At 38.2% G+C, this 23,163-nt stretch overlaps 2 protein-coding genes and 3 long non-coding RNA genes across 6 annotated transcripts; 3 read left to right on the plus strand and 2 right to left on the minus strand.

Annotated features, from left to right (window-relative positions):
- The first annotated feature begins 2,793 nt into the window (after positions 1-2,793).
- Positions 2,794-5,648, plus strand: LOC133728735 (uncharacterized). Of its 2 annotated transcripts, none has more exons than XR_009855979.1 (5): positions 2,794-2,916; positions 3,976-4,242; positions 4,761-4,809; positions 5,149-5,300; positions 5,424-5,648. It is a non-coding gene; the product is annotated as an uncharacterized LOC133728735 (long non-coding RNA). The 2 variants fall into 2 exon arrangements; XR_009855978.1 differs by having other exon boundaries at positions 3,976-4,086; positions 4,160-4,242; positions 5,149-5,648.
- Positions 5,649-6,205: 557 nt separating this feature from the next.
- LOC133734110 (uncharacterized) lies at positions 6,206-7,645 on the plus strand. Its single transcript, XR_009858083.1, has 2 exons — positions 6,206-6,450; positions 7,282-7,645. It is a non-coding gene; the product is annotated as an uncharacterized LOC133734110 (long non-coding RNA).
- A 6,598-nt stretch (positions 7,646-14,243) lies between these two features.
- On the minus strand, positions 14,244-15,251 carry LOC133734209 (putative germin-like protein 9-2). Its single transcript, XM_062161850.1, has one exon. It carries the CDS (start codon positions 15,187-15,189, stop codon positions 14,563-14,565), a length of 627 nt encoding a protein of 208 aa, XP_062017834.1. The 5' UTR covers positions 15,190-15,251; the 3' UTR covers positions 14,244-14,562.
- Positions 15,252-16,888: 1,637 nt separating this feature from the next.
- LOC133734010 (germin-like protein 9-3) lies at positions 16,889-17,775 on the plus strand. Its single transcript, XM_062161672.1, has one exon. The coding sequence runs from the start codon at positions 16,936-16,938 to the stop codon at positions 17,554-17,556; it is 621 nt and encodes a 206-aa protein (XP_062017656.1). The 5' UTR covers positions 16,889-16,935; the 3' UTR covers positions 17,557-17,775.
- A 2,928-nt stretch (positions 17,776-20,703) lies between these two features.
- On the minus strand, positions 20,704-21,839 carry LOC133734610 (uncharacterized). The gene is made up of 3 exons (XR_009858427.1): positions 21,671-21,839; positions 21,092-21,165; positions 20,704-20,932 (listed from the first exon to the last, which is right to left on the minus strand). It is a non-coding gene; the product is annotated as an uncharacterized LOC133734610 (long non-coding RNA).
- Positions 21,840-23,163: the final 1,324 nt, after the last annotated feature.

The following is a 23,163-nucleotide window of genomic DNA, read 5'->3' on the forward strand; positions in this document are numbered from 1 at the left end:
TACTACAAAAATGGGATAGCATAAGATGTAACTCTATTTTAAGGGCATATATTTCTCAGGCATATATTTGACTTCTTTTTTTGGGTCAACATACTCAGAGAGTCATAGCCTTTTTTCTTTTTGTCCACTTCAAGCCATTCTTCATGGTTACTTTATTGGACATTTGGTAGTTAATTTCAACTATCGCTATGCTCTAATTCAATGCTGTTGTCGTAAGTAACTAGAAACTTTGTTTAGGTGGTTGGTGAATTCGTTAATTCAATCCATTCCCACCAATTTGTTCGCCAGTGGGATTGATGAAAATGTTTCGGCCACATCCTTGAACAATGAAGGAGGAATTGAAAGCTATGAACATATCAATATTTGTTATTTTCTTGTTGGTCTTTAGCAAACTTTCAAACTTGTACTAATTCTCCCAAAATGTTCTCCGTTTTCCTCTGATAAATAAGAAGTGAGTTCAATGATCTTGGAATGAATTACTGAGGCTCCCTATTGATTGGCCAAGATTTGGAGAAAAGTTTGATTCTTTAGTTTTTTTGAAAGAAAGAGTTCATAAATTAATATGACCCTTAATCATGGTCAAAGAATAGTACAAAGAGACCACTCCCAATAAACAATATATATAAGCTCCGAGTAGTCTATGCTAATAAAATCAACTCGCCTCGTAGGCAATCTATTCTACCTAACTCTACTACGCCAAGCACACCATTGTGGTACGAGAGAGCTAGGTACTTCTACAGAGACTTCTAGAGAAGCTCCCACTAGCAGACATTATTCTAACTGCAACTAAACAACTTAAGCAACTATCACCTCCTTATCCTTGGAGGCTTTGGGTTTACCTTTCTCGTTTGGCAAAGTAAACTCCGGGAGCCCATTCACCAATTTTTCTGTCTTCTTTGAAGCCTTGCTTTTCTTCATAGGTGAGGTTTTCACCACCTTGCAGTCAATTTTCACCTTGTTTTTTGCACTCGAGGATGACCCGCTTCTTAGTACTCTCCTGAGAAGAATTCAAAACAGTCCCATAGTAACATTGTCCAAATTGGTTCTGGCCATAGCTAGACTGAACCTTGGTTTCTTTGGAGAGACACCATCTTCCTCAAATCTTTTCCTCCTCAAACCAACTATTGGCGACTTCATGGCAACAATCAATTCGCCAGATGAAGGTTTGGTAGTCTCGCCATCCTCGTTGGCCTCCAAACCATCAGCATTAGCCTCGACTTCACTCTCCGGGTGCTCTGAACCCTGCACCTCCTGATCGTCACCCTCAGGTACCAACTTGCTACTGGAAGAGCCCTCGCCTGCTTGTCTGGGTTGAAGCGCCCTCTGAGCATGAGCCTTTAGAGTCGAGGCCAGGATAAACCGATTCAGACCCCCATTCCCATCTCCACCTACCTGAGCTCCGAACACCAAGGAAGAGCCAGCCGCTGAGATGTTATCAACCTTAGCCATAACCTAATCTAGATTTCTCCTCGTCGGGGAAATAGATTCCCTCAAAGCCGCATCTAGAGGCCGGCCAGAACACGGCAGTCCCACATGGGTGAACTTGCCACAATCAAATTCCAGTGTCCAAACATATTCTCGAAAAAGAATTCCAGGTCAACATCAATCCCGTCTTCCACCATGAAACAATGATGGAGGACAATCGGTTACATGACACTATGTCAATAAACCCATCAGACGACAGAGCTTAGACGACAGAATGATGGTTTTCTGTTGTCTGAATAATTTTAACGACAGAATGAAAAAATTCTGTTGTCTGAATATAGTGTATATCATGGTAAATGAGGTTTCTGAAAAAGGTTTTGTTTCAAACAACAGATTTCTGTTGTTCATTAAACTGAGATTGATTTAGTTTTGGTTGTTTGAGATTTTTTTTTTTTGTGAAAGGAACTGTTTCTAAAAGTTGTGTTTCAGACAACAGATTTCTGTTGTGCAAGAAACTGAGATTGATTCTCACTTGTTTGGTTTTTTTTTTTTCCCCCTTCCTTTCTGTTTTTTTTTTGGCACAACGTGAAGACATATTCGTCTAACACTTAATCATATTTTGGCCCGAAAAATTCGTCAAACTGATAGAAACCTAGAAACAGTCTCTCTGCTCGCTTTCGCTCTCAAACCAATCTTCTCTCTGGTACACAACAGAAATCTTTGAAAGGAAAACCCAATCCAACATCAATCTCGATCGATTCATGGTAGCTTGAATCTTAGCCATCTTCTTCTTTCCCTTATTTGTAGACTCCTCTTCGATAAGCTCGACGAGCTTCCAACTGTTCTGTTCAATGAATCAACCCTAAGTATTCATCTCACTTTGCCTAGGCAGCAACACAGGCGGTTTAAGCGGAGCTTGTTATCTCTCTAACCCAAAAGCTGAAGAGAAAAGTTCAAGGCCAAGCCCACTGATTACTACCACTTCTCCACTCACGAAGAGATGGGTATTCAATCTCTCTCTCATTCTTTCACTTTTTCCTCTATTTCTATATATTTGCAAGGTCTCAGCTTCTTGGTGTTTTCCAGATCTAGATGAATTTGTACATGTTTTGCACATTCCGATTTTGAATTTGGAGTTCAATTGAAGATTCAAAGCTAGTTGGTTCAAAAAAGAGGTAATTTTACTCCTACATTTTTTTCTCTTGCTTTACTGGTAGTGGCAGTATGGCCTTCCCTCTTCGGTCCTCGCTCTTTCCTCATCTATGTGATGAAATTGTTAACTTAAATTATCAGTGATATAGTTTTATCCATGTCTTTGCTTTGCTTTTTAATTTATTTGTTTTGTTTTTATGTCAATGTTTTTTGCGGGTTAGGGATTTGGGGAACCTAATTGGGTTGTACACAGAGTGACACTCTCATTTGCTGCCCAATTACTCATTCGATCAGTTTGTGCATGAAGTGGAACAAGTGGTGGCCACAAAAAGAGTCAAGGTATCCGATATCCTCCTTCTCGCTCTTGATTTTAGATCCTTTTAAAAATTTGCTTCAGATTTTGATTAATTTTTCGGTCTTTTCGAGTATATGTCTCTCAGAGAATTGAGAGAAAGAGATTTTGATTACTTGTTTAGACAATTTCTTTGATCACTAAGTCATGTGTTTGCTCAATAACTGGGATAGTTTGCAAATGTTTCATGCACCAGCTGCAGTATGAGGGCATTGCTACTTGTAGTTATAGAACAGTAATCTGAGATAGAAAATTGAAATACAAATTACTTCTTTAGTGATGAAGTTAGTTAACATTGATTTGTGGAGGTCGTATTTACGTTTATAACCTTATTATGACATCCAAATGCATTAGAATAAAAAGTAGCATGTAAAGGGAAGTGGGCAGACGGTTTGAAAAAGTACTAAGGAGCTAAGAAAGGTGGAAAAACGATATGAGTTGTAAAGGAAAATGATCATGGAAGGTGTAATTGTGCTTTCTGATATCCAGAAATCGTCCACTCCAGAGCCATACAATCTATTGGAGATTATGAACTTTACCAAATGGCTATTGTGTCTTGGTTTCTTTATGTGGGTGATCAGTGAAAATGTGGGTGATCAGTGAAACTCAATAGTTACTACTAATGCAACATGGATTTCATAGTGTTTTGTAATGTTGTATATGAAGACCGAGGATGGTAAACTTATTGAGATTAAACCATATGTTCGTATCCCAAGGACGTTTAAGCTATTCTCTGGTGTCATGTGTAAGTCCATCTTATTTCCTTGTCTTACATTATGCTTTATAAATTGTTTCTGTTCTGATAAAATGTGAGGAGGAATATCATCATTTTTTATCTTATTAATTTCTGATGCTATGCAAATATATACTTAGCTAACAACGGTAAAACAAGAAAAGCATGTTGAATGTAAATGCATGTAATGAGCAGCCAACATTGACCACCATCCATGTGGCGATGCCTTAGTTTAACTGACTTCTATCATGTTCTTTGCTTTTTCTTGAAAACCCGTTTAGTGGTTTATTTAATCCTGCAATTCACCTTGCAGTGCAGCTGCCACAGAAACTGAGTATATCTGCCGTTGGTAAGCGTGAGAAACTTATGCGTATGATCAAGAACCCTATGACACAGTATTTACCTGTTAACTCCCGGAAAGTAGGTGAGTATATTGTACTTTGGAAGCATTCATGTCACATCCATTATGAATGTCATGATGTATTTTTGCATTTCAGGACTCTCGTACAGTTCAGAGAAACTAGTTAGCATTCAAAAATATGTTGCTGCTGCTGAAAACAATATGGACCTTGTTTTTGTGGTATGGTTTGTACTAACTTGGCGTTATCTTTATATATAATATGGTAAAAATGGTTTGTACTAACTTAAAAAAATTATTTGTTAAGAAAACCTGTGAGAACATTAGGATTCAAAGGAACATAGATAGACCCAGACATTATTAGGCCATGCATTTTCTTTATGGTCCATTGTATTTGAACTAATTGGATAGAAGTAATTATTTGAAATCATGCATTACTTCCGGTTACGTCTTTTATGTAAATATCTATTGTTAATAGTTTAATCAAGCTATTAAACTATAGAATATTAGCTGTGTTTTTGGGATTCAAATCACAGTAACTGCCTTAGATTAATGTACTAATGTACTAACTTTTCACAAGCTTTAGATTGCTCTTGAGTCTTTACCATTTTGCATTGATTAAAGCTTTAAACTTTTCACAAGTTCATATTTTGTGCTTTGGATTTTAGACTTTAACTTAGCCTGAGAAATAACTGTTGGTGTGATTTTCTTCTAATAAAACGTGGTTGTTATATCATTAGGAGTATGGTGCATAGAAGAAGGGAAGCTTTGACAAGATGCTTGCAGATGGTATGGTAGTTTTGTGCTTTTATTTATTTATTTAGGTCTGCTATAGTGATCATGTTCAACACACTTCCTTTTTAGGCTATATTGCATGTATACGTAGACATTGATAAATGGTACTTGCATTGATTTTGGTAAAATGGTTTTTTTCACATTTTTCAGGAGCAAATGAAAAAAAAAAACAAAAAAAATACACAGCTTCAGTGCCTGGGAAGTCTGTAGTTTCTATGCTTGCAACTAGTCTGAATATGGAATGGACTTGTGGAGAGAGCAAGGATCATATTATTACTTTTTTTTAATTTTTTTACCAAAAGAACTCACTGCTGATATTTTATTTTTTGCCAGATAACACTCACAGGGTTCATATTCTTGCTCACATTTGCGCTGCTTGGCTATGTGAGTAAAACTTTTCTGCCTAGATATATTCACCAAGGTTGGATTCAACTCCTCTTAGATGGGTCAATTCTGCTCATGGATTGCTACTTTTCCTATACCAGGTTTGCTTAAATCATGTTCAATTTATGTGTTTGCGGTGCGCCTCTTGTATTAATTAACATAACATTATGTGTACATTGGGATTTCTCCATTTTGTTATTGCCTACTCATTGGATAATTATCAGGTAGCTCAAGACTAAATAATAAAGGTTCGATGTTGGACAAGGAGTTCAGAAGTTCAAAGCGGGCGACAGAGTTGTAGCATTTCACCATGTGAGAAGAGCCTTTGCTTCAGAATTGGAATGAACAGAGGTAGTAGAAGAAAATGCTTACAACTGAAGCTGCTCAAGGCACAAGGTTGTGTTGACTACTTGTTTCTATGTAATTAGTCAAGATAATGCATTGATGACTTGTACATTTGGAGTTGTTAATATAAAGATTCATATATATATATATATAACTGATTCTTTGCCTATAGCTAGTACTTGTGTCTATGTATCTTATTATGTCAAGATTGGAGGTGTTAGTTGACAGGCATAAGAACCAAAACAAGCTCAAATCTGAATCAACATCAAACAACAAAATTCAAGCAAATGTCTGTTGTCTGAAATCACCATAAACCACAGATGAAGCAGGCTAACTATAGTCCCTAGGCTAATCAGACAACAGAAAGATCTAAGAAAGTTCACGCTTCTACATATTCAAACGACATATTTCTGTCATTTTAGTAAAAAAGAAACAATAGAACTTTATTGTTGTAAATCATTATGGCTATATCATGTAAATAGATATAGGGTAAATCATTATGTTGTTATAGGCTTACCCTTTCCATGTTTTATGGATGACTTTAGGAATCCTTGTTTTATGGAGGACTTTAGGGGTCCTTGTTTTATGGAGGACTTTAGGCTACATGTTCCCTATCTTCCACTATATGTAGTCCATTTCTCATCCATGTTATAAGGATGAATACAGAAAATACTACACTCCTTCTCTGCATCTAAACTCTCTCTCTCTCTCAAGTTCTTTGAAGCAAAGCTCTCTCCATTTTCTGCATGAAACACTTTCTATGTTCGTTTTACAACACGTTATCAGCACGAATAGCTCTACGATTTGGATTGCAGATTGACAAGAGGAGAGGTGAATAACTCTTGGGTTGCAGAGAAGAGGCAGTTCATCATTCAATCAACTTCACTCTACCAGCTCTACAACCAAGTAGGTTTTTCCAAACAAAAACCGATTTTGCTGTTTCATTTTACCTTCTGTTCTCTGTGTTCCAGTATTTATTTGAAATAGTAAATCAACTCCAAAACTCACCAAATTTTGTATGCTGGAACCCCTGTGTGTTTACTGCATCTCTGTAAATTTTCATATTTTTCTGGGTAGTTTTGCTTAGTGTTTCAGTTCGTCTTTCGACTGTTGTTCAGTAAGAACTGCAGTCATGATTTATGACTTTTGTTGAAGCATCTAGTTTAACCTAATCCTCTATGAGAGACACTTATTTCTCTTGCACTATAATTGGCATAATTGAATGAGAAAAAAGGAAAATCAGTAGCTTTTAATTTAGCTATCAACTTCTTCAGTTCATGTATATTGTGGCAAATATTTATATATACTTGTTTGGACTTTGTGATAATGATACATCTTTCCTTCATTATTTATTATGATAATGTTTTGTGGTGTTACCTGCTCATATTAAATTTAAATATTTTACCCGCTTAAATTCTTTGCATTAGAATATATATGTGCGGAATGCAGGTACTTAACGAACCGGAAGTTCACACACATAAACATTGAACCAAAATTTCATACATAAATATTGAACCAGAAGTTCACATATAGTATCGAACCTGTAGTTTTGACAACACTGAAATATTATGAATCTTTCCAAGTAGGCTCACCCAATTCGATGTGATGTCTAGGCAAGATACAATGAGGTTGTGTACTTAAGAGAGCCTCGCTCCACCCAAACCTCATATTCTTACCTGGTCGTATTTAATTGGAGTTACCAAAAGGGTTGAGTAATAACTTTTCATTCCTTGGCAGACCAGCTTGAGCCCAGCAGGCCCACTCTCCCTCTGCGGGACCTAGCAGCCCAGCAGGCCTCACACACCATTTAAATTACGCATGAAAGGCCGGGTCACAAGCCCGCAGACTAAGCCCGATAGGCTTCACTATCAAGCCCATTCCTTTGGTCCAGCAGAATCAAATAAAAGGAAAAATGATTTGATTCTACTGAGATTTGAACCCAGACAATGTACATGTCATTATGGCTATTGCAAATAAATTCACCATATTTCATATGTGTAATTAATTGCCAGAAGCATTTATTCACATAATTGTGTGACAATTAATATGTTATATTACTAGCATGCAATTAATATCTCAATTGATTTGTGATTTCCATTTATTCAATTTGTGAGATATTATTTCAATTTGCTCTATTCAATATTATTGTGTTACTTGTCTAAATTTTCGCACTAGAATATATGTGTAGAAAATGCAGGTACCTAATGAACTAGAAGTTCTAAATGAACCAGTAGTTCATACACATATCGAACTTGTAGTTTCGATAATGCCATTTAAGAAACTTGAAGTTTCCTTCATAAATTCACCACACATGATAAAACCAGTAGATTTTACATGTTTAATCCGATTTTTCATACCATGTTATAGAACCTGAAGTTCCTATTAGTTGCTTATGGACGATATTACCCAAAGCACTAAGATTATTTGTTCCTTTCCTGTAAGAAATACCAAATCTCAACAAACTTGACTTTGTTTCTTTGGAGGTTTCCGGAAGAAACTATCTAAAGTGGTTCAAGATGTGATAATTCATCTAACTGCAAAGAAGATGAGATCAACAATCAATGCTAACAATGTCGTCATTGAGGCTTTTAATATGAGTGCCATAATTTTCAAAGGAAACATATGGAGAAAACACTCCAAGTTGAGTATCCGATGAAGAGGATACACAGATTCTTTGGGTCGCTCTAGAAGAGCACTTTCACCATCAAATGACCATTTTCTTGCTTGAAGCAAGACATGATTGGCAGAACGAAATTAGCCCATATGACCGTCTGCCACTTGGCCAAAGCCCAAGAGGCCATGTAATCAGGCTCCACGTGGCCAAGGCCCACGTGGTAGGAACCATGATGCCATAACTCAGCAAGCCCAAGTTGAAAGGAACACTGGTCCGGCCCGCTGCCACCAGAATCAGCATGATCTTTGTTATCAATGTGGAGGAATTGACTGCTGGTCCCGCACCTGTTGTGCGATAGCCTAAGCAGTAGATGAGTATTACGCCGGTCGCGGAACTCGAAATACCAACTTTATTAAAGGGTCATTTTCTATCGATTCCACACTAGAGATCACGGATTTTCAGGCAGTTACTGAACATACCGAGGATTAGAACTCGAAGACATGGGTATAATTGGCCCCTTGTGCCATATCTATTTCATCTTAATGAATGAAACATCTTCGGATTTTGGTGATTTATGTTTTCAATTATTTTGGATTATAGAAATGTGGTTATGTTCGAATATATTTAATTCAATAAACTTATTCATGCATGTGATCCATTGAATTAAATAAATGAATAGGCATATTCTGTGGGGAAGTTTGTTGTCTGGTTAAAAGTGCTATTACGCACACCATATTCCCAGATCGGAGATATTTTTCAAACTTATTGTCTATTCATACCTCTGTGACAACCGTATCAGGCCAATCCAACCTGATAGAGGGTTATGGCAAAACCCACTATATGTTGTCCAATGGTACTGAACCTACCATTAATGAGGCCTTATAATCTCCACGTTCCAGAAGAACGTTATTGAGTATTAAGGATATTCGAACCAACGGTTATCACGCTGAAACCACTGAGAAAAATGAGTGTAATATCTTTGCATAACCTCCAAAGTGTGTGGCCAGAAGCGTACATTGGAGAAATTGGAATCTGTTAGCTAGAAGCTAACTAATTTAAGCAACTACTTGCTATGGCATGACCGTTTGGGACACCCAGGTCAAAGTATGATGCACCGTATCCTCAATTCATTGCAGGTGCATCCCCTTCTGAATAAGGGTCTTGTATATAATGACACGCTATGCCATACTAGACCATCATATGCAAAGACTAGTACATACATCACCATTTTTCTGCACAGAATGCAAGGGAAATTTGTGGACATATATATCCAACCACCATGTGGACCAGTTAAATATTAATGGTTTTGGTTGATGTATCGACAAAGTGATCACATGTTACACTATTGTCCACAAGAAAACGCTGCTTTTGCTAAACTCTCACCCAGATCATGAAATTGAGGGTTCACCACTCGGATTATCCCATAAAGTCTATAAGACTTGATAATACCGGAGAGTTTACATTGAAGTCTTTCGATGATTATTGCATATCCCTTGGGATTGATGCTGAACATATAGTTCCCTATGTTCACACCCAAGATGGTCTCGCAAATAGAATCTTGGTAATGTGCACCAAGCTTCTAGTTTTTGCGTGGGGCTATGCAATCTTGCATGCAGCTATGTTGGTCCCGTTGAGGCCCACTGCTACCCAACCTTACTCCGCGTTACAGTTGGTAACTGGGTACGAACCTGATGTTTCGCACTTACTCGCATTTGGGTATGCAGTCCGCGTGCCAATTGTGCCGTCACAACGTACAAAATTGGGTCCTCAACGAAGGATGGGCATATATGTCGGTTATGAATCCCCATCCATTATACGCTTTTTAGAGCCCTTGACAGGCGATCTCTTTACCGCTAGATTTGCGGATTGTTACTTTGATGAGACAGTCTTCCCGCCGTTAGGGGGAGATAAGAACGTTACCGTTCCTGATGAACGACGTGAATTGACGTGGAAAGTCCCCACTATGTCTCATCTTGATCCCCGAACCGCACAATGTGATAATGAAGTGCGGAGAATTCTAGATCTACAGAGTGTAGCCCAAAATATGCCAGACGCTTTCTCTGATCTAGCTAAAGTGACGAGATCACATATACCTACTGCAAATGTGCCTGCAAGGATAGATGTCCCTGTAGGACGCGTCGTCCCAGATGGACGAGGTACGACCATGGCGGCTAACCAGTCACATATCCCTGCCCAGAAGCTAGGTAGACCACTAGGTTCGAAGGATTCTTATCCCCGGAAGAGGGTAAAACCGGCACAAACGAATCCACTAGACATCGCGATCTCAGCTGATCCATCTCACGAGATAATTCCAGATTATGGGTCCGTCCTAGAAGAGACAACGTTGGGGGACGCTCCAACGTCTGAACCCACTCCCGAGAATAGAGAAATCTCGGTAAATTATGCATGCTTAAGTGAGATCTGGAATCGGAATGAGATTATCATCGATGATATATTTGTATTCGCAGTAGCTACCGAAATTATAAATAACGATGACATCGAACCTCGCTCCGTTGATAATGTCAACGTAGAGACGACTGGCCAAAATGGAAAGAAGCAATCCAGGTCAAATTAGATTCCTTGACAAAGAGAAAGGTGTTTTGGACCTGTTGTTCCTACACCTCCCCATGTTAAACCTGTAGAATTTAAATGGGTATTTATAAGGAAGCGTAATGAGAAAAATGAGATTGTGATACACAAAGCTCGTCTAGTGGCGCAAGAATTTTCTCAACGCCCTGTGATTGATTACGAGGACGCGTATTCTCCCGTAATGAACGTCATAACGTTCCACTACCTTATCAATTTGGTAGTTTCCGAAAAACTGAATATGCAGCTTATGAATGTGGTCATAACTTATCTCTAGGGGGATCATAATACAGAAATATACCTGAAAGTTCCTGAAGAACTTAATATACCCGATGCAAATAGTTCTAGACCACGGAACACGCTCTCCATTAGTTTTGAGGCGTTCACTTTATGGATTGAAACAATCCAGACGGAGGTGGTATAACCGTCTAAGTGAATATTTAATCAGGATGGGATATGTGAATAATAAACTATGCCCATGCGTGTTTATTAAGGAAACAAGTTCCTAGTTTAGAATTGTGGCGGTCTATGTCAATGACATGAATTTGATCGATACTCCTGAAGAGATCAAGGAAACCGCAAAGCACCTGAAGTTGGAATTTGAGATGAAAGGCCTTGGGAGAACAAATTATTGTCTCGACCTGGAGCCCGAGCACAGTGCAGATGAAATTTTGGTCCATCAACCAAATTACATCCAGAAGATGTTAAGATGCTTTAATGAGGATAAAAGCAAGCACACCCATGGTCGTCTGAAGTCTAGAGAGAACCGTATCGTCCTGCAGATGATAACGAAGAGATATTGGTACCAGAAGTCTCATATCTAAGTGCAATAGGCGCATTATTGTACTTGGCTCAATGCCCTAGATAGGACATCTCATTCGATGTGAACTTGTTAGCTAGATATAGCTCTGCGCCAACACGCCGCCACTGGAATGGCATGAAAGACATTTTTCCGCTACCTTAGAGGTACAACGGATATGGGCTTATTCTATCCCTACGCATCAAGGAATGGATCAAACCCCCTTGATCCTCAGAATGATGCTCGCCTTGTTGGATATGCTGATATAGACTATCTATCAGACCCGCACAAGGCACGTTCCCAAACTGGTTATGTCTTTACCATTGGGAATACTGCAATTTCTTGGAGGTCTACGAAATAGACACTTGTTGCTACCTCTTCGAATCATGCTGAGATACTAGCTCTTCAAGAAGCAGTATGTGAATGTACATGGCTAAGAGCCGTTACAAAGCATGTTCGAAGCACATGTGGACTGCATTCCACCACTGATGAACCAACCATTATCTACGAGGATAATGCTGCTTACATAGAGCAGATAAAGACGGGTTTCATCAAAGGAGACAACACCAAACATATTGCACCGAAGTTCTTCTTCAATCAGCAACAACAGGAGCATCAGAAGATTGAAGTCAAGCAGATTCGATCTGAAGATAATCGTGCAGACCTCTTTACCAAGTCACTACCAAAGTCTACATTCCAGAAGCATGTTCAAGGTATTGGTCTACGTAAACTATCTGAATTACCTAACATGTAATTTTCAGGGGGAGTCGAAATCAGGGGGAGTATCCCGCAGCATATACACTTGACCATCGTGTACTCTTTTCGTCCTTCGTTCAGGGTTATTTTGTCCCACTGGGTTTTGTTACCTGGCAAGGTTTTAACGAGGCACATCTTTAGAATGGTCACCCCACTTATACTACATCCTGAAGATGCTTTGATTTGACATATATGCATTTGCTCATCTTTTCCCTTCGACCACGGGTTTCTCCCACTGGGTTTACCGGGCAAGGTTTTGGTGTAGCAAATCTAAATGCATCCCTCTCGTAGACATACTACCTACTTATGATGCTAATAAGAAGACTCCACTTATCTCCGAAGCTGTGATATTACTACTCCACACTCATACGCGTTGTGCTCTTTTTCTCCTTCGACCAAGGTTGTTTTTTTTCCCACAGGGTTTTTATTACTTGGCAAGGTTTTTGATGAGACAACTTAGAAGCGCACAACCCATGCAACACTATTGACATGAAATATCCAAGGGGGAGTGTTGTAAATCATTATGGCTATATCATGTAAATAGATATAGGGTAAATCATTATGTTGTTATAGGCTTACCCTTTCCATGTTTTATGGATGACTTTAGGAATCCTTGTTTTATGGAGGACTTTAGGGGTCCTTGTTTTATGGAGGACTTTAGGCTACATGTTCCCTATCTTCCACTATATGTAGTCCATTTCTCATCCATGTTATAAGGATGAATACAGAAAATACTACACTCCTTCTCTGCATCTAAACTCTCTCTCTCTCTCAAGTTCTTTGAAGCAAAGCTCTCTCCATTTTCTGCATGAAACACTTTCTATGTTCGTTTTACAACATTTATGAGTATATGTTGTTCATAATTGAGTCACACAACAGAAAGACCCAAGAAAGTTCACGCCTCTACATATTCAAACGACATATTTCTGTCATTTTAGTTAAAAAGAAACAACAGAACATAACAAATATATGTTGTCCACAATTGATTCACACAACAGAAAATAACCAAGATAGATCAAAACTCTATATATTCACACCACAGATTTCTGTCGTCTTAATGAAATACATACGATAGAGTTTTATGAATAGATGTTGTCCAGAATCTTTTACAACAACATAATACTGTCGTTTGATAACATCTTCAACCTCAGAAAGTCATAATTCGGCATATCTCGACACAATCAGACAACAGATTATTGGCCGGCCTATGTTGTTTGAGTGAAATATAGATAACGGGTAATATCTGTCGTCTGAAAGCCTAAGAGATATCAGGCTACTAGACAACAGAAATTTTCTGAATCAGACAACAGCCCTCGGCTGTTGTCTGATGGGTTTATTGACATGGTGTGAGATCCACTTTCACTCAAATCCGGATTCGACCTGTGTCGAACTCAATCGTGTCTTTTTGCAAATACCGCCCTAGGGCGTAGCCCAGCCTACGAAGACACCTATCAGAATGGAACACCTGAGGGAGGCCTTTGATCTTCACCCAAAAAGCCAGTGAATTCAGCAGTACAGCCCCAATTTGCCCAACACCATCATATGGCGCCAGAACAACAGGCGCACGATCGAAGCCCCAAGGACCTCCTCGAAGTATTCTATTCCCATCCGACTGGTTAGACAGAGTAAAGAGGAACCTGTCATCATGCTCTTGCACCGTATATCTACCATTGAGTCTCCAAACCCTTCTGAACATCTTCATGAAAGATTGCTTATTGAAAGCCCTAGCTGTCAAAAGCTTGCCAACCAAGTAAGTTTGTGAGTTGCGCAAGCCCTCTCCTCGTGGTGGCCTCACCGCCATCTCGTCCACAGCATCCATGATCGCAAAATTCAAACACAAAAAAAACCTAGAGTTTTCTGCTCTCTGACGTACACTCACTCTAGGCAGCTAGGGTTTTGTGGTGTTATAACTTTGGCTAATATATTATTAGTTTGGTTCTTTAGTTGGCAAGAAATGACCTGTGATAATCAATATTATTGTAATAGTAAATTTATGATCAACTTATTGACATATATACCCTTCCTCCACATAAATGATGTGTTGGATGAAGAAAATGATGGAATTTAAATAGAAATGAGGAATTCTAATTGATGGAGTTGGAGATTCCATTATTTCAAAAATTTTACAGAACTAGTAATTATTTCATCTAAACGCACACGCCAAGGGTGATTATGTAGAGCAATTCAAAGAATTCAACAAATAAAAACAAATTTAGAACTGAAGAACCATGATATCAAGCTTGTTGTTGAACCATTTCTGTCCTCATGGCTTCGGAGCAAGACCGGCCTTGAGCTTTTGAATAGTGGCTACATCAGTCTTGAAGGATAAAGCCAAGACATTGTCATCGATGTTGGTGGCAAACAAAGTGGTAGGAATTGACACAGTTCCTGCATTTGCACTTCCAAAGGCAGAAATTGCTATAGCAGGGTTTTCTGAGTCAGCATTATACTGGAAGTGCACAAGTCCCTTGGGAAAAACAAACAGGTCACCTGCCTGAAGAGTCTGAGTAAAGAGGTTGTTCTTTGTGTCGACAAAGCCAACTTCAAGGCTTCCGTCAACAAGGAAGAGGAGCTCAGCAGAGCGAGGGTGAGTGTGTGGTGGGTTAGTAGTGCCAGCTGGGAATTCAAGGACGGCATATGAAACACTCTGCCCATTAAGAGCAGGGAACTCAGCCAAGGTTGCCTTCAGTACTGTGAAGGTTTTGGGCACGTCTCCTCCAACAAGAATACGCATGCCGGTGTATGTGAAGAAGTTTCCATCTACTGTTCCATTTGGAGGCGCAATAAAGTCACTAAGAATGTCTGGATCTCCTGCCAATGTCATTTGAACAATGGCGAGTGCAAAAATTAGTAGCGAGAAGTATTTGAGGCTGGAAGTTCTTGAAGCCATGGTTTGAACTTGGATTAATCTTTTGATGTGTGCTGTGGTATTGCTGGATGCGATACTGGCTAGATAATGCAGATACTATTTATAGAGTTCAATTGGGTTGAAACCGCGTCAAATAAAAGAAAGATAATGGGGTTTCAAATAGATTATTGCTGCAGGCCTTTCTGATATAAACTGGTGATGTATACAATGCCTTTCTTGTTGTAGTAGGAGTTCTGCAGTTGTTTATTATTCATTTTTCTTGAAATAGATACCATGAACTCGACAACTTCTGCTTGCCACCATCGTTATATTGAAATAAAACTGGGGTTAGACCTTCTTTTCTTTTGGATGTTCATTGGTTCATCCATTCGATTGCGTATGTGGTCTCAGTTCACAACATTCTTTGCTATTAATACTTTAATAGTAGCTAGTTCCAAGCAAAGCTCAAATTTAAGTCGGTTTTATATATGAGGTCCAAGTTAGCCAATACTTGTGTCGATACAAATGTAGCAGACCTTGTCAGATAACCTAACGTGTCTGACTCTGTCAAAGATGAGGATGCAAAAATAAATGCCAAACACCATTAATTGATAAATACTAGAGAGAATATGTGAACATTGTTTTGCAAGAAAAGCAGACCAGGAAAGAACTAAAGATTTGACAAATAAGTCAAAACGAAACTTAAAAACCTCTTTTTTTGTTAACAACTTAACATTACCTCATAATATGGCAGGCGGCGGCAATACCAAGTCGGGATTGGTGCGTGGTGGCGCGGCCGGAGTTGCCCCGTTCATGAGTTCTGTTGCTGTGAAAGGTCGGATCAAGGGTTTTGATGCTGAGATGGGTCTGGGTCTACCTTTGGTGGATCTAGGCTTTGGGCCTCAATTTTTGGGCTTGGTGTTAGTGTTTTGTAATAAGGTCTTTCAGGCTGCATGCTGACTCAGGATCTTGAATTGCTCAGAGAAAACTCTATTATTGTTACGTTACTAGCTTTATGTAGGTTGCTCTACGACTTCCTAAATAGTGATGCAAGTCGATTGTGCCCTTCAGAGGTGGTCACTGTGTATTGCTGACCACATTTTCTATTAATAAATTGACACCCAATTTCTTTAAAGAAAAAAAATAAATAAATAACATTACCTCATAATCAAACTTCAATGCATGTCTCATTAATGGACAAATAGTGAAGACTTATCTGGGGACACTAAGGAAATCGAGCCGAGAAGTTAATAGTTCTGTCATAATTAGAGCAATAACAGATTAAGTAGATTGCTGTATTGTTTCCTAAATAGTCTTGTGTTGATCTTTTTTAATTTATCTTAACATGCATGAATATCAAATTGTTTAACTTCTGTTCTTTGAATAAGGGTTTAAACTTAAAACTGTACGTCTCGAGCGTATTCTCTGGCTCTAGTTTTTATAACTGAAAGTGAAGTCCTTTAAAAGAATATTAGAGATGTGATCGTCGAATTTAAGCATATACTTCTGCAATTGAAATTTAGTGAGGAGAAGATTAGAAAAGGTTCCAATGTTATTGGGTACATTCTTCAAAACATGAAAAACAAACAGTACGACTACAACTACAACAAGAAACATTGGAATGTTCATCTCCAGCTGATATCAGATATAGCTCCATGCAAGAAAACAAACTCTCTTGCCTTTTTTCTGTAACTATAAATAATGTCTTTCTGGAAACCGAAGAACCTCATCCAACTACGTACCCAATATCACAAGTCGATCTTCACATAATTAATCAAGTTTCCAACCATGGCTTCAAGAACTTCAAGCCTCAAATTCTTCTCACTACTAATTTCTTCACTTGCCATTGTTCAAATGGCAACCGCAGACCCGGACATTCTTACCGACTTCATTGCCCCAAATAAAACAGTAGATGGAAACTTCTTCACATTCACGGGAATGCGTGTTCTTGTTGGTGGAGACGAGCCTAAAAACTTCACAGTATTGAAGGCAACCTTGGCAGAGTTTCCTGCTCTCAATGGGCAGAGTGTTTCATATGCCGTCCTTGAATTCCCAGCTGGCACTACTAACCCACCACACACTCATCCTCGCTCTGCTGAGCTCCTCTTCCTTATTGACGGTACCCTTGAAGTTGGCTTTGTCGACACAAAGAACAACCTCTTTACTCAGACTCTTCAGACAGGCGACCTGTTTGTGTTTCCCAAGGGCCTTGTTCACTACCAGTACAATGCCGATTCACAAAACTCGGCTCTGGCAGTTTCTGCCTTTGGAAGTGCAAGTGCCGGAACTGTGTCAATCCCTACCACTTTGTTCGCCACCAACATCGATGACAATGTCTTGGCTTTGTCCTTCAAGACTGATGTAGCCACCATTCAAAAGCTCAAGGCTGGTCTTGCTCCCAAGCCATGAGAATATATAACGCCAGTAGTAGAACAATTTGTTCTTCACTTGCTTCCTCTTCTTTTGGTTTTTCGTTCTTTAATTAATCTGCTTTGAATAATTATCCTTGAAGGTGTTCAATGGATATGTTGTCAACTAGTACTACACTAGTTAGCATCCCCACACGTTGCTGCGGGTTTATTATTTGCCTGTATCTGATCAATAAAAGCCAGAGATATTAGGTCTTTAGACATGCCACCCATAAAGCAACATTCGGAATATAAATTGCAAAATACATTTACATTTACAACTTTACATAACAGAGAAGCACAGAGTTATTGGGAGAAAAGTAAAAACATTATATACTTTTGTTAATAATAACAAACAAAGTTAGCAAAAGATCTTTATCACAAATAAGCAAAAGTTGTCGAGTTTGTTTATGTAGATTGACTTCAGTTTGAACCGTATCATATAAATGACCCAAATTGTTGAAATGAGAGCAGCAAAATCTAGCACAATGTGCATATCAACCTCCATGATGGTACTCACTCTTGACGTCTGCAAAATCTAGCACAATGTGCATATCAACCTCCATAACAGAGAACCATCTTATGTTAGTGCAGAAAATTTTGTAGCTTGAAGGCTTCACTGGATCCAATCAAATGGTAGCCAACTGCAACAAAACCACATTGAACAGAAATTATTAGACAAATTGGAAGCCTTTAAAGCCGATGACGACAAAAGAAAAACAGAACTGACCCCCAAAAACTCGGAATTTTCTTAGGTACCCCATACCCGGATGTTTGTCATACACCTATTTTGTTAAACATTTTAGACCATTGGATTAGTAATATATCCAATGATCCAAAATATTTAAAATTTGGTAACCTGTTTAGTCCTTAGCCAATTACTATTAGTTAGCTAGTATTTATTACTAATTAATTTTATCATTAGTCAATTAATATTGTTTGATTATCAATTAACAATTACACTATTGACATTTATGTTTTTTCCTTATTAAAAAAAAAAATTTCTAATCTAGGCTCACGGAATTAGTATTAATTAAATGGTCTTTATTGCTAATTAGTTATAGCATTAGTATTTTCCTTAACCAAATATAATTATTTTTACATGCATTTTACGACAACCACAACAATTAATGTAAAAATAGATAATCTTTGTTTTAGATGTAGTAACTACTTCACGTACAACTTGTTATTATTGTTTTTTGAACTAATTTACAAATGTTACCACAATGTGTTATCATATATGTAAACCATTATATTTGGACTAAAAGCACGTATGTTCTCATTGGTGTAATGAAGTTCTCCCTTGCGTAACTTAAGTAATATATTGTGTAATTTCCATCGTCGAAGTTGTAATTACTTTCAGTCAACGCAATTTACCACAAACTACAACAATTGATGTAAATGATCATTTTTGTTCTAATTGTAGTAATTACTCCCCCTACAACCTACTTACTAGTTTATGGACAATTTAACAAGTTTGACAACAAATTTGTTGTCAGAGTGGTAAATCTTTATGTTTTTATCATTATGAGATGATTACTTCAATGAATATGCATTTTACCATAATCCACATCAATTGATGTAAAAATGGTCATTTTTGTTCTATTTGTAGTAATTACTCCACTTAAACTAATGTACTAGTTTGTGGACAATTTAGCAAGTGTGACAATAAATTTGTTGTCAGAGTGGTAAAATTTTTTTCATTATCATTAATGAAATGATTACTACAATGACTACACATGTTACTACAACCCACAACAATTGATGTAAAAGTGGTAACTTTTGTTCTATTTGTAGTAACTACTTCGAAAGTGGAATTTAGGCAATGACTTAGTGAGCAAGTCTGCCACACTGTCCTCAGATCGAACCTAATTCATTTTGATCTTGAGGAGAGTCTGTTGTTGCTGATTAAGCTTGGTGTTGTCGCTTTGATGTAGCCTTGCTTCATTTGTTCAAAACAAGCTGCATTATCCTAAATGCTCGTAGGCTCATCTATGGTAGACTTCAAACCACAATTGTTCGAACATGCGTAATTATGGATCCAATCCATATACATTCACGAATCTCTTCGTGAAGAGCAATAGTCTCTGCATTGTTCGAAGATATAGCGACTAAGGTCTATTTTTGTAGACCTCCAAGATATCACGGTCTTTACCCATGGTGAACACTTAACCATTTTGGGAATGACCTTTGTGTGGGTCAGAGAGATACCCAACATCAGCTAAACCTTCCAAAACACATGTCGTTTTGGGATGGGGATAGTGGATGCAGGCCAGTGTTGGCGGCGTTCCTGGTGTGTGATGGGTCCGAATCCATCATCTCTCTGTAGGGATAGAACAAGCCCATATCAATTGTACATCTTAAGTACTGAAAGATATCTTTTACACCAATCTAATGGCGTCGCGTTGGCGCAGAGCTATATCTTAGCTAACAAGTTTATGGTAAATGAGATGTCCGGTCTTGTGCATTGAGCTATGTACAATAATGCGCCTATTGTACTTAACTAGGGCATTTCTGCCCCTAGCGCATCTTCGTCATCATCCTTCGAACGAAGAGGATCCTTTTCAGGATCAAGACTACGGACGATCATGGGGGTGCTTGAAGGTTTGACCTTGTCAAAATGCCTAAACATCTATCAACACGATGCTCAAGTTCCAAACCGAGACATAATCGTGTTCTCCCATAATCCTTCATCTCAAAATCGGATTTCAAGTGTTCAGCGGTTTCCCTTAACTCACTACAAAAAAAAATTGCAACAGCCACGGCGGCCTGCCGTCGCAAAAAGCTGTTTTGCCGTCGCAAAAAAGCATTTGCGACGGCTCTGCTACGGCAAAGCTTCTGACGCCGTTGGTGGCGTCGCCAATATTTTTAGCCACGGCAAAATGCCGTCGCAGACCACCTTTGCGACGGCAAATCTTTGCCGTCGCAAGAATATTGCGACGGCGCAATTGCCGTCGCCAATGCTATTAGCGACGCCACCAACGGCTACGGAAGCTTTTTGCCGTCGCCAAAAGTCACTTGCGACGGCAAAAATGCCGTCGCAAAAGTGTTGATTATAAATAAAAAAAAAAATTGGCATGCATATTTGCATGCCAATTTTTATTTATTTTTGGATAAAAGTTTTACAGAAAGAAAATGTTAACTAATTTCATACATCTCAGCAATGTTCAAAATTCACAAAATTAAAATACAAAAAGCTCATGTCTGATAGGCAAAATTTATATACTGAAGTGCAAACTATGAAATACTTGGTGATTGGAAAGCGTCTTTTCTCCATCTTCACTAGATTCTGGAAACTTCAGCAAACCTTTCAAACTCCAGCAAACAGAACCAAAACCAAAAATAGTTTCAGACACCTACCAATATCTTAGAGGATCCTACAGTCAAAACATCATCTAAAGTAAACATGACTTGCATTCGAAAAGAGCAAATGAAACTCTAATGAAATAGAACCTACTACTGAGAATTCAATGTCCTCATAGTTTATTCATAGTGTGAAGTAAGTTTCAAGAAAAAGGTCATGTCTAGTGTAGTACCTTTAATACATAATACCCTGGTAACAAGTGATTTGCGAAGCCAAAATCAGCTGCAAAGACAAGTCTTTTCACACCTGCAAGATCAAGACCAATTAATGAACAAAAGTAACAAAATACCATAATAACAATAATCAAATTCAATTATAGGTGAGAAGTAGAGCATAAAAAAATTTCTCATTTTCAACAATGGAACTTATCCAATTGTTGAAACGTAGTTCCAGTGATTATGCTCCCAAGAAATATGTTAATAAATCTGAGTTTTGTGATAATTAGTAGCAGATCTCCTCTCTAAGGCTAATATACTAGTAAATCCTTCAAATTTGGACATTATCACCAATATAGAAGGAAGAAATATCAGAAAAAAAGCTTCAAAGAAATTCCAGGGAGGAAGCCTTGAATAAATGACTTTATGAATTTCCGAAAAATGGGATGCTGTTAGTATAGTCAAAATATATGTCCAAGTGTACAGTAAAAAAGATATTGCAAATGAAGATATTTATAAAGAAAAATAGTAGAGTCAAGTAACAAATAAATTACATTTTCCTGAGATTAATATACTACAGAGACAGATAGAAGTACATTGAGTCCAATTGTGCTGTTGTTATCATTACCATGTTTGATAACAATTGCATCAATACCAATGAAACCTAACATCACACACTAGAGAATAAGAACTACTGAGCAAGCAGGATTGCATATATGAATAAGAAGGAAAAAAAAAAAACTCCATTTAAGGACATAGAAATTTTAACATTGATAGAAGGGTACGGAACTATAGAAGAAGATAAGTTTTATACCCAAACAAGAACACTTAACAGTGATTATATATATATATATATATATATATATATCACTCATCTTATTTGCTAGTTGGTTCAAATTCATATAACTACGCAAGACTAGATCTAGAAGAAACCAGAGTAGTTCTTAAGAGTACCAGCATAGGACTAAATCTCTAGGTGAAGGACAACTTGGCACACAAACAAAACCTTGTCATGCCTTCGCATCAGATTTAAAGCTATTAAATGAACAGGGAAAAAACTGGTTGGCAAACGAACAGTTACGTTGAAGGGTATATTCAAATTGGACAAGTTTTGAAAAGGCATGATCTAATAAAAACAAATCTTTAAACTGCTCACGTCAAAATCAAAGTTCAAATTTAGCATATTACACACATGTAATTTTTAGCACTGAGATTGCCACTAGTAGGAGAAACCAAAAAGTTATAAACCCTACCTGGTTTCTAAGTTCCACCATGCGCGGTTCCTTTTCCAAGTTTTCCCCTATTTGATAAAATAATAATTAGACTCCCGTTTTTTCATGTAATTCACCAAACCCATAAGGACAGCACCACCAACAGCAATTCCCGGCATCATATCGCCTCCTTGAAGGAATTTCACTCAATCAAGACTAAATCACACTATCACACATTCACAGCAAACTTAGAAGTAAAAGCATAATTAGTAATTAATTCATTAACAATCAACAGTTACTTCTTCTCTTCAAACAGAAGAACAATGCGAAGAACTGAAGAATAATCAACATCAACACCAACACCAATAATCAATGTTTCAACAATCAACACCAATTCATGTATCCAAAATAGATCAGCAGATTCAGTAGTCAGTACCCAACTACCCACTAACCAAAATAATGAAATACAAATTCAAACTTCCAATCGTATCTCTCATTCCATCGATTTGAATGGAATTTGTAAGAAAATGAATTAAAGGTAGAATCTTTACAATGAAATTAGTTTCCTTTGTACAGAAGATCATCATGGTTTCAAAGGGTATCAAGCAATGACATGGTTTTGGGATTGATTTTAGCAGACTGAAGATTCATTGCGGTTGAAGTTTAGAAATTAGAACTTACCGTTTCGAGGCAGAGGCACGGAGCAGAGGGAGTCTGAGGCAGAGACGCGGTGGAGCTGCGGTGGCTTGGGGGAGGGCGGAGAGCGAAGAGCTGCGGTGGAGCTGTGGTGGCTTGGGGGAAGGCGAAGGCCGAAGAGCTGCGGTGGCTTGGGGGAGGACGAAGAGCGAAGAGCTGCGGTGGAGCTGCGGTGGCTTGGG

This window comes from Rosa rugosa, chromosome 2 (assembly GCF_958449725.1).
Source record: "Rosa rugosa chromosome 2, drRosRugo1.1, whole genome shotgun sequence".
Taxonomy (NCBI): domain Eukaryota; kingdom Viridiplantae; phylum Streptophyta; class Magnoliopsida; order Rosales; family Rosaceae; genus Rosa; species Rosa rugosa.

Excerpts from the sequence above, each read along its gene's own strand:
- LOC133734010 (XM_062161672.1), top strand. The coding sequence starts at position 16,936 with ATGGCTTCAAGAACTTCAAGCCTCAAATTCTTCTCACTACTAATTTCT.
- LOC133734209 (XM_062161850.1), bottom strand. The coding sequence starts at position 15,189 with ATGGCTTCAAGAACTTCCAGCCTCAAATACTTCTCGCTACTAATTTTT.